The sequence below is a fragment of the Scomber scombrus genome, chromosome 19 (genome assembly GCF_963691925.1).
Source record: "Scomber scombrus chromosome 19, fScoSco1.1, whole genome shotgun sequence".
Classification (NCBI taxonomy): Eukaryota; Metazoa; Chordata; class Actinopteri; order Scombriformes; family Scombridae; genus Scomber; species Scomber scombrus.
This window is the reverse complement of record NC_084988.1, coordinates 12,408,649-12,419,663: the sequence shown is the minus strand read 5'-3', so window position 1 is coordinate 12,419,663 and position 11,015 is coordinate 12,408,649. Positions and strand designations below refer to the sequence as shown.

Genomic DNA, 11,015 nt, shown 5'->3' with positions numbered 1-11,015 from the left:
ACAAGGACGGAGACATGAAGACAGAGGCAGGGACAGGTGGGGAGACTGTTGAAGCGAGGATAGATGAGAAGGAACAGAGAGCAAGAATAATGAAGCGGTGGTTGCACCATCTGCTGCCAACATGTTAGTCATTCAAACGAGAGCAAGGAGGCAGCCAGCGATCTGCAGTAAGATACACACAACCCCTCCTGAATGGTAAGTGACAGTGACTTTCATAGACTGTGTCTGTGTGTTTGCATTCACTCAATATGTGCCTGTGTGAGATAAACTATGTGTCATGTGAGCTTTTAATAACCTACAGTATGTTCATCATTTTCCATTCATGATAAGCCTCTTTAGTGATCTCTGCAGATACTTCCACACCTTTTCGTCTTCCCATTTCAGCATAGAAACAAATCAATTATCTTGTGAAGTCAGTGTTCCAATGATTGAACAGATCACAAAGCACTTATCGTGCTATCACTTAATTTTTTTGAGGAAGCTCAACAATTCTGATTTAGCCTGCGCATGTATAATTTTAGCTCCAAAATGACACATAAACACTTCAATAAAAAAAATGTAACAAGTAGTAACAAAAGTGATACATGTTGGCACATACAGGATACTTTATAATAAAGCTGACTGTCAAACTCATTTAATTCACTCCTAATTCAGAGAAGGAATTGATGTCTTGACAGCAGAATCAGGTCTCAGATCAGTGTGTCATCTTTTCTCTTTCCCATCATGTCAGTAAGGTCAAAACAGACAATTGGCAGAACAAGAAATTCTACCACCACATTTATATTCATACCCACAGTGTAAGCATAAAACTTTATACATGATGACAGATGACAACATTTGTGGAAATACACTCTTATGCCAGTATTAGATCTTTGATCCTTTCAAAAATTCAAATTTCCCATTACTTTCATTAAAGTGACTGGTCAGCCTTCTCAAGTTAAATGTCATCAAAGCTCCAGTGACATTTTCAGGGGTGAAGTCTTTTCCATTAATCAGGTCAAATTTACAAATATCCTACGCAGTGCTTCAGACTGCACTGTGACATCCATAGTGTAACAGCACAACAATCCTGCTAGACTATTTACTAATCGGTATGTCGTGTCTGTAGGGGTTACTCAGATGTTTTAAAAAATTTGGAATACTGGTAGCTTTTTTCTTCATAGAAGTGCCATTTTTCTTTTTCACGTGGAAATAATATTTAAACTTCTCTAATCATTATATCCCAGATATTTGTCTTCAGACGGTAGCATGTAATGTGCATGTTCATGGTAACTAGAACTCCAGATATATTGGATAGGCAATAATTCTGTTTTAAAAAGTTAATTTTTTATTTTCTACTTGTGATTTACAACAACAATTCTAATACATTTTAGGATTAAATCATAACGAAAAATGACAGAAACCTCAATAACAGTTCATCATATTTGCTCATTAAATTGTGTTTTTTTGTTTAGAAAGAAGGTTTGGGTGGTAAATTGTGTGGAAGTGACTGTCACAGACACATTTTCTATGGCAATGTACCTGGAAAATGACCAAAGAGAAGAGCAAGAGTGATTTTCCACATTAAAACATGCAGTTATTCTCATATTATCACTTTTGTGGATGTTTTTTTATAAGAAATTGATTGTAGCTGCTTGTGTTTGTGTGTGTCTGCATGATTCACACGTCTCCGAGTTGTCTCGTCCCTCCGTCCCTCAAGGCATTCTTCCCTCCCGCGGACTCAGACACTGTAGATGGACTCACTCTGCATTCAGACATTAGCCTGACATAATTAGTAACTGCACTGAATTCTTCCAAGGTCATAGCTGACCATCAATCGACAGGCTTTGAGAAACACACACACACACACACACACACACACACACACACACACACACACACACACACACACACACACACACACACACACACACACACACACACACACACACACACACACACACACACACATTCACAGCTGAACTCAAGATTTGTGTAAACAGAGCAATCAGGACTTGAATATAGAGACGTCTGACCAGGTTTTGTGATAAATAAAAGCCACACACACTGTCATGTTGAGGCTGGCCAGGTTGTTGTATCCTAGCAACAGAGACAGGCATCGACCGTTCAGTCTTTTCCTGTCCAGCACTGGAGCAGTGAAGCCAAACCTCCTTCTGCTTTCTCCGGCTGCTTGAGCGCTTGTATTTGCTCCACTTCACACCTCTGCCATTTCTCATATCTCTCTCTCTCTCTTTCTCCATCACTTCAACCTGATGTGCACTACCTCACTCTCTCAATCTTCCTCTTTCACTCAGCCAGACTGAAGAGTCCTCAGTTGAAAGAAAGCGGAGTCACAATGAAGAGGTAATGGATGAACTTTTATTTGATCTTTATTTTGCAAATAGTTGATTTATACCAATTTGTGAAGGAAAGATTTTAAGATTTAAGTTCTGTGTTTCTTTACAGGCACAGTTAGATCGTCAGTGACAGGCCAGAGGAGACACTTGTGAGACGTGACTGGATGAGACTAACACTTACAACAGAACAAATTTTATTGTCATTGTTATGACAACTGTTTACTACTAGATCAACACTTTTTAACAGCCACTTCCCTGTCTGAAGGAGTTGCAGCCACTTGACAGCTGGTATTATTTCATATTTTATATGCTTTGAGAGTTTTAATCAGAACTACATACATTTACTGAAGAATCCAGGTTTACGATGCACACTCCAGCTTCCATGGTGATGGGGATTGTCTTTGCCCCTTTGGGATTGGTCCTTCTCTTTACTGCAGCCATCACCCCTCAGTGGAGAGAAGGACAGACACGTCTGGGAATGTCGGGGCCAGTATCTCTTCTCCGGTCCGGAGTGAAAGGTCAAGGGATGGGGGTCAGGTCTGGGTCAGTGGAGGCACTGCTCTTAGTGCGCTCTGATGGATTGTGGGAGAGCTGCCTGCAGGTAGAGCACTCAGAGCTGAAGCAGTGCTGGCCTGTGGCAGGTCCGTATCAGAGAGACCCAAGGGTTCGCCTGACACAGGGCTTGGTGCTGACTTCTTTGTTCCTGTGCGGGACTGGCATTGTTCTCGCCTGTATCGGTTTCCGCTGCTGGACAGATATACCTCTGAGAGGTGTTGCAGCTACTGGTGGACTCTTGGTTGTGATGGGTGGGCTGCTGAGCCTGACCGCATTAGGGGTGTACACCCACAACCTTGGAAGACTGGGGATGGAGGATCCACATCAAGGGATCTCCAGGCTTCCTCACTTGAACCTGCGTCCAGCCGGCTCGCTCTACTTTGGATGGCTGGGTTCATGTTTACAGGTGTTGGGAGGCAGTGCTCTGTTGTTCAGTTTCAAACGACCAAGATGCCCAACCTGCCCATCCTACCCAGAGCTGCCAGTCTGCCCCGCTTGTAGTTCATGTCCAGAGATTAACAAGCCAGACACAGATGTATATGAAATCAGCTGTTAGAGAGGCAACATTAGACGTAAAGACAACATGGGTAAATGTAAGCAACATTCAACTTCAGCATTCTTAGGCACCTATAACTCATTGGCTACAACATTAAATCTGCTAAGTATAAATAACTGACTGAACCACAGATTATTGCCGCTACCTGCTTTAAAGACTTTTAACTCTAATGGCAGGTATGAACATGACTGATGTAATTGCCTGAGAAATATTATTTAAAATACAAAGCGTTGAATGATAAAGCAGATGATTGTAACATCTACTAAGTGCATCACGGTTGAAAAGAGCTCAAGTTCTCGCTGCCTTTAACTGTATAAGTGTAGTAAAACATGACTGAAGTGTCTCTTTGTGCTGCCTTTTACATTGTAGCCATGCATTTGTACTGTTAGGAAAAAACACATTTTAAGTGTCCGAACAAAACTGTGAAGTGTAAAATACTTGTGATAAATTATAAGAGCAGTTATTTAGATTATGTTAGGGCTTTAAATACGATCAGTTGTGGGAGCTTGTTTTATATTCCAACATAGTTTATGATTGTGACATTTTAGACACTGGGTTTCAGTTGTACTTTCTTTGTTGTTTTAAGTTACTTAACAGAAAATAATGTTAAATAAATAAATATTTAGTTCTTTGAAATGCAGATAGTAATCTTAAATCACTGAATGCAATCTGCTTGTAATGTTTTCTTGATTCAGTCAATGCAAGCAAAATAAAAAAACCCAAAAAGAAACAAAAAGACCAGTTTTAATAGCCCTGTAAATAAATAATTTGTGATTTTCTTATCCTGTCTGTCAGTTAAACCTTTGTATGATACCTTCATTAAGGAGCTTTCATCTACTGAATGTTATATTACTTGAGGACATGAATAGTGAGAAGAAAATGGTGTTTGGGGAGCAAATTGTTGTTTATTCTTTGTAAATTCTCTGCTGATATCAAGTTGTTATAGTGTGTTCATAGTTGTGGTGCATTCTGCATTAAATAAAACAAGTTTCAACAACATACCACTGTGTTCTGAGTCCTAGTCCTACTGTTTTAAATGAAAGCAGATTTAGGTAGATTTTATTAGACCCTTAAAAAAATAATGAAAATGATTATTTATAATTCATCAAATTCAGAATAAGTGTACACAGATATTGCTCCAGTACTCCAGTGTCCAGAGAGACGTAATACCTTATCCTACATTATGTGTCGTATATCGTGCTATCCATATTCATACTTAGGCTTTTTACAGATCCTGTTCAAGTGCTGTCAAATTCATTGTCTCCACACAAAGCTCGGAAGAGGCAAACACAAGATCACTTCAGCCAACGCATAGCAGACGAGGTTGCCATGGTTAAACCACTGAATTAGCCAAAGAAGCCCTGTTACGAACAGCTCACGACCTGATGAGAGAGCGAACAATTCATTTCCCTCAGTAGAAAACATCATTCAGCAATTGGCATACAGTATCTAGTTGAGTTCAGTACAGTGTACAAAGCATTTAGAGCAAATCTGAATCACTTCAGTTACACAAGACAAAACAATTGTAGGCAGTAAGTCGAGTCTCGTGTCAAAGGTAATTTGGAAAATTAATTTTCTTATCAGTCACATATACTATGAGAAGGAATTTGCTTTCTTCAGTAGAACAAGAATTTCTTTGAATGTTTTTCTGCATAATTTGTGTCCATGAGTGTAACAAAAACCTGCACCAATAAACATACTTAGTGCTGTAACACTATGTACTGCAACTTATAAGCCTTAAGCTTTATATCACAATTTTTCAAATGATATTTCAGACTTTGAACTCTTTATTGAATGAATTGAAAATAACTTTGACCTTAAGTCTAAAGGCCACTGCTCAATGGCAGACAGACTCGAAAGCACATCTATTGAGTGGAGAGATATTCAGTTACTGGCTTTAAAGAAAAGAAAAGAAAAGAAAAGAAAAGAAAAGAACATTTGTGCACATACACAAAGGACATACATGGACATACACATGTAAAGACAAGCATTTTATAATCTGCGTACCCAGACATAATAGACAACCACACAAATAAACAATGAAACAAAAAAAACAAATATGAGAAAGAAATAAACAGGCACAGTGACACATCAAGATTCATCAGTCATTCCCTTTCAGTCCACTTAATAAACTAACTAATCACAACAGGAACATCACAACACATTTCAGTAATCATCACGCTCCCTTTTTATTAAGCCGATGAATATTACAGTGAAAAGGAGCAGAGCCACATCTGACATCTCAGCACTTGAGGAGTCCTTGCTTGTTTTGCTGCATTCATGGCAGACACAAAGCAACACTGAACCATTATTTACAATAGTTCCGAAACTGGGAGCTCTGCTGTGTGGTTCACACACACAGATCCATATTTGTGGTGAAGTAAAGTGGCCAACAGAGCTCAAAAAACAACCAGTGTCTCTGAAATACATTTTATGTGCAAAACCTTACCTTTATTAAGGTGATGTCAATAAACAAATACCTACAGTATTTATAGTAACTGTATTTACATATCACATTACAAGAGGCAGGACTTATATTACAAACTCTTAAAGAATTCTAAGAAAGTCTCTTCAAAAAATATGTATCATTAGAAGAATAAGACAGTACATACTGAACTCTGACTGACACTTGGCAAATTGTTCTTTTCTCTGTTGTAAACTTGTTGTTTGCAAGTCTAGACCAAAATCTGCTTCCTATGGAAAGAGAAAAACCTGCACTGAGGCATTTCACTGACATACTTGATTAAAAGCGCTGATTTAATGTTGATTTGAACTAATCCTCTCTGGTGCACGTAAGCAAGTGAAGCCAAAGCGAAATGCACCTCTGTCACACTTTAGCACAACAAACGTCTTCTGTTCGTCTGATTCTGGTAAACAGAGCAACTTTGCACAGGTGTGATCCATCCAGAATGACCTTAAATGTAGAAGTAGTTCTCTGCAGCTTCTCCGCTCTCCACCATTTCACTTAGCTGTTTGTTTATTGATTCCTGCAGCGATCCCAGAGAGAGTTCTAACACTGGACTAGTCTCTGTGGTTGGAGAACCCTGTGGGATTTCCAAGAGAACATCAGACAGCTCTGCGTCCACTAACTGCTCTCCGTCACTCAGGCTCAGTCTGTATGCACCTTTTGTCTCTGCAGTGGCTGTTTCCTTAGCTACTGTTTCCAAGGCAACTTTCTCGGTAGGCGTATCTTGCACCGCAGCGTCGTCTCCTCCTTTGGAGGCCTTGAGTGTGGCCTGTTTCTCGATTTCTTGAACTAGTTCCTCGTTGTGATCCTTCCACTGACGGTACTTAGAGGCCGACAGATCAGCTTCCTCCAGGAGCTTGTTGATCTGCTGCAGTTCTGCTTCTTTGGCCTGCAGAGAAAACAGGCTTCAGTGACCATGCAGATGAACTCAAAAATTAAACTGTCACAATTCAACTGTCTGAGAACAATTAACTTAAAATGTGCTACAAGACATGCTTCAAGGTAATTCTGGAAACTCAAGATTTCAATCACCAATAAGTGTGAAGGGGAATCAATAACTCAATATGTCAACACATGACATGAGTTTGAACATTAGACAAGAGGTCACATGTGTGATGACCTGCACTCACCTTCAGAGTACTCTGCAGGGCCCGGAGAGTGTGTGCCTTCTCATTGATGACAGGGTTCTTGTTGCGTCGAATGAACGATTTCCTGAAGTGGTCATGTGTAAATGGCTGCTCATGGCCAATCAGAGAAACTCCACCCTCCTTTATGTTATTTAACATCATGCCCATCTCATCTACTGGGCCACCTTGTTACATAGATGGAGAAACAGAGAACAAAGAAATGTAGGAGCAAATCAATGACGAGAAATCAGAAGTGAAAATAGGCAGGGTAAGAGATGGAATGAAAAACAAAAAGGAGCAGCAGGGTTTGGTTAATGACATTACGCACAAAGCAGTTATAGTGAAAAATATCCACAGGGTAGAGTCAAGAAAACAACATGTTATGGGGAAAATAATCCTCCCAAACACCAGTTATTAAAACATTTATCAGAGTGGCTCAGTCTTACCAGATGAAAGAAATTATACATTGAGAAAGGAAAGCAAGAACAGGAAAAAAAAAAGGAGTTGAGAGACAAAGTGTTGGGTACCTGTTCCTTTGCTGCCCCCTGTTGCAGGACTTGAAAATGGCACCTTGTTCGTCCTCCCCTTGGGGCGAGGCAGAGTGTTGGACTGCACCTTCTGACGCACATCATGAAAGACAAAATGATTTGAATGGTACTCCCAATGGTGTGTGTGCTTGTCATGTGTGACAAAATGTGTAACAACATGTCTGACTGCACTAACCTTGTTTTTCCTGCGTGGTGAGGGAGATCCCTCACTCTCTGATTCGGTCTCACTGTAACACTCTATTCAAAAATAAACACAGATGTTTAAAATGTTACCATTATTTGGTGTGTAGGAACAGTACAACATTTGTAGTACATTCAACTTTTTTTCATTGACTGTCAGGACTTGGTTAAATGAATGTATTTCACAGCATGTAACCATAGCAACAGGGATTATGCTTCATCTTGCCATATGCTACCATTCAACTCTATCTAGTGAAACTATCATAACTAGAAATTAAAAAGACTTCAATATCAAATGCATTTTGTAGTACACTTTTACAAGCATAGTGTACTACTGTGTAAAATAATGGACTGGGAGATGAGGAGGAAATGCCATGACCTTCATGATTATTGTGGCATACAAGGAAAACTCATCAAAGATAATGGCTGAAGCAGATACTGCATACACCAGATTTATTTTGGATGGAAATGTCTGAGAAATTGATATTAAAAGAGAGGAGGAAGAGGAATGTTTCATCACCTTCTTCACTAGCTGGACCTGTATGGAATTTCTTGTGCTTCTGTATGGCTGTAATAAGAAAGTTTATCCACCTGGAGAAAATAAATGACAACAAATATGTTAACACTGTCAATTCAGCTGCTACCATTTCTGTTTAAGTAATGTTTAGGATTAGGCTTCCTCATCTTTAGAGTTCAACACAGGTAATCATAACTTCACACAAAATCAGTGTCCTGAAAATCAAACTGCAGGGGGCAGTGCAGACCTGTTCAAGTATGATTTGACACTTCTAATGTTCTCACAGCAAAAAAACGAATGAAGGCACGATATTGGAGCTGAAGCACCCAAAAAACACCCAATTTAGATCATCTTTGAAGGGGGTGTACCATTATAAAGGTACATTTTCCATTTTGTAATGTAGTCTTGGTGGATAAACATGAATTATTGAACTGCTTTAGTTTCTTTATAATGATTTGTGACAAAGAGAAGACAGATATGCTAAACATGCCATGTAATTCATCCAACTTACTTGCTCATGTCACTGACGTTGTCAGCAGCGAAGAAGAAGTTCTGAAATCTCTGGTGGCACATTTTGAATACGCTTGTGGAGAGAAAGAGGAAGGCACAGACATGTGAGTGAATCTCAAGACACAAGAAACTCACACACACACATCCACAAGTGCATGTAATATCACACACACACATTTTTTTTTCAGTTTTCAGTTTAACAGTTAATTTAGAAAATAAAGAGGGTTTTATTTTTCAAATTTTCCAGGATCATGTACTTTGCTACACAAAGCTGAGACAGATCTTCCACTGTGCACAGATACAATAAAGCGTCTGTTTCAAACTCCTCAGTTATGAATAAAACACAAAAAACAGTTTTCAATTATAACACTGTATCTTTCATAATGGCTACAAAGCCTCACATATACCTAGATAGATCATTAAAAAGCCTGTTAATATGATCCATCACAGAGTTCATCCTTACTATTTTCTTTTGTGTTCTCCGGCGCTCTCTATGCTGTAGCTAGCTATATTGACTAGACCCTCTGCCTTCTCATCCTGTAAAAAAGCAAACACACACAATTCAAGAGTTAGAAAGCTAGAAAGTGAAGTGGGACACTAATATTTTCAGACTTTGATTGAATTCAACTCATACAAAATTAACGTTACCACTTGCTTCAATAAAATGCTCTCTCCGGGGTTATATTTACTGTAATGTAATGTGAATGTGCTTTAATATAACATACATTAAAGCATATGCTAAACTGAAGCTATAAAAGAGTAAAAATTAAAATTTCAATGGTACTTCAGAAGAGTTAATTTTATGTTAATGACATATATATATATAATTTCAATGTATTCTCACCTGTTGGCTGGTGTACCAGTAAAGGGAAGGCCCCTTGAGGACAAACCAGAACCGCTGCCACTTCTGGGTAATGAAGACACCACTATCCTTTCTCTTCTTCCACAGCCAGCCGTCGCAATCGGGACGGCCGAGTTCACGGCAGGACACACGACGCCGACTCATAGCTGTTGTCATTCCTTGGAGGACAAAAGGATGGTAAGAAGGAGAGAGGAGGAGTAATTGGTTTGTGAAAGAGATCATTAAATACTGGATCAGGACTGTAGTCGGTTCTGTTAAACATAAAACTGTACCTTTTGTAGAACTCTTCTTTGCCTGAAAAGAGAAGCCAATAGAATAAATTCAGTATAGTTTGAAAAAAGTGTAGTTTGAAAAAAAAAAAAAAACCTCATCAATTAGCAGGGTTCAAACTTTCATGTCTTGGTGGTAAATGTTTGCATTCTTTGTTGTTCCTTCTCACCGTGTGTCCCACCATTTCAGGGCAGGAAGTGATGCTTGCTGTTTCCTGGTTGACTCCCTGAGGTGAATAGCTTCTGAATGATCCCAAGGGGGATGGACTTCTGGGTGATGGCGAGCGGTCTCTTCGTAATCTTGGGGAAAGCCTTGAATTTTCAAAACTCTCAAAGTCCCCTGGAAAAACACACATGTAGGTGATCATCCTGCATAAACTAGCAACTGGCAACAGCAGTGAAGCAATGTACTCAACTGAAAATGTAAATGATTGTAAGATTTGTGTTGACAGTTAAATGACAATAAAACAACTTAGCAACATAACTTCTACAGAACTTGCGTCAGCAGCCACTGATCTACATTAAATACTCTATTATACCACCAACTTCACTGTATCTAGGTGATAAATGTCACATGTGCTTAGTACAAGTGTTAATAATCCCATTGAGCTAACAATTACTCTGATTAGGTTTCTATGAAGAGAGAAAATTGCAATTGCACCTTAACAATGTGTGGTCACAGTTTGAAACATTTTAATGTCACCTAATCAATCAATCCAAAAAAATAAGTATTATTTAAGAAGTGAATCAGACACACTGCCTTAAAGTAAAAACTGAAAACTCTTTTACTACAATGGCTAAAGAAAGACAATTAAAATACACACACACCAACTGAGCTCTACCCTGATTAAGATTTCAAGGCAATAAGTCCATTTCAAAGTCCCTTGTTGTAGCCAATGTAATTTTGGCTTTATTTTTACATGCACAGTGTATTGTGGATTTTCATTTACCTGAACATATTTATGAAAGACATATATTTTGAAGAATTTAGTAGTATTTGTTAGCATCTTAGCCATATCAGGTCACCATTTGAATTCCTTCAAACGTCACAGCACAAATAATACTAAAATAAGACACTTCCTGTCATG

The 11,015-nt window shown here is 38.9% G+C and overlaps 2 protein-coding genes across 2 annotated transcripts in view; one reads left to right on the top strand and one right to left on the bottom strand.

Annotated features, from left to right (window-relative positions):
- The first annotated feature begins 2,700 nt into the window (after positions 1-2,700).
- cldn23l (claudin 23-like) lies at positions 2,701-3,447 on the top strand. The gene has a single exon (XM_062441021.1). It carries the CDS (start codon positions 2,701-2,703, stop codon positions 3,445-3,447), a length of 747 nt encoding a protein of 248 aa, XP_062297005.1.
- A 2,164-nt stretch (positions 3,448-5,611) lies between these two features.
- The window catches only part of cnksr1 (connector enhancer of kinase suppressor of Ras 1), a 28,513-nt gene continuing 23,109 nt past the window's right edge, over positions 5,612-11,015 (bottom strand). Inside the window, exons 12-21 of the mRNA XM_062441017.1 lie at positions 10,098-10,267; positions 9,931-9,952; positions 9,641-9,816; positions 9,260-9,333; positions 8,798-8,869; positions 8,290-8,360; positions 7,765-7,826; positions 7,569-7,659; positions 7,045-7,226; positions 5,612-6,803 (exon numbers count right to left, since the gene is read on the bottom strand). Of these exons, the coding sequence (XP_062297001.1) occupies positions 6,363-6,803; positions 7,045-7,226; positions 7,569-7,659; positions 7,765-7,826; positions 8,290-8,360; positions 8,798-8,869; positions 9,260-9,333; positions 9,641-9,816; positions 9,931-9,952; positions 10,098-10,267 (1,361 nt within the window). The 3' untranslated portion in view covers positions 5,612-6,362. The remainder of the gene's footprint in view (positions 6,804-7,044; positions 7,227-7,568; positions 7,660-7,764; positions 7,827-8,289; positions 8,361-8,797; positions 8,870-9,259; positions 9,334-9,640; positions 9,817-9,930; positions 9,953-10,097; positions 10,268-11,015) is intronic.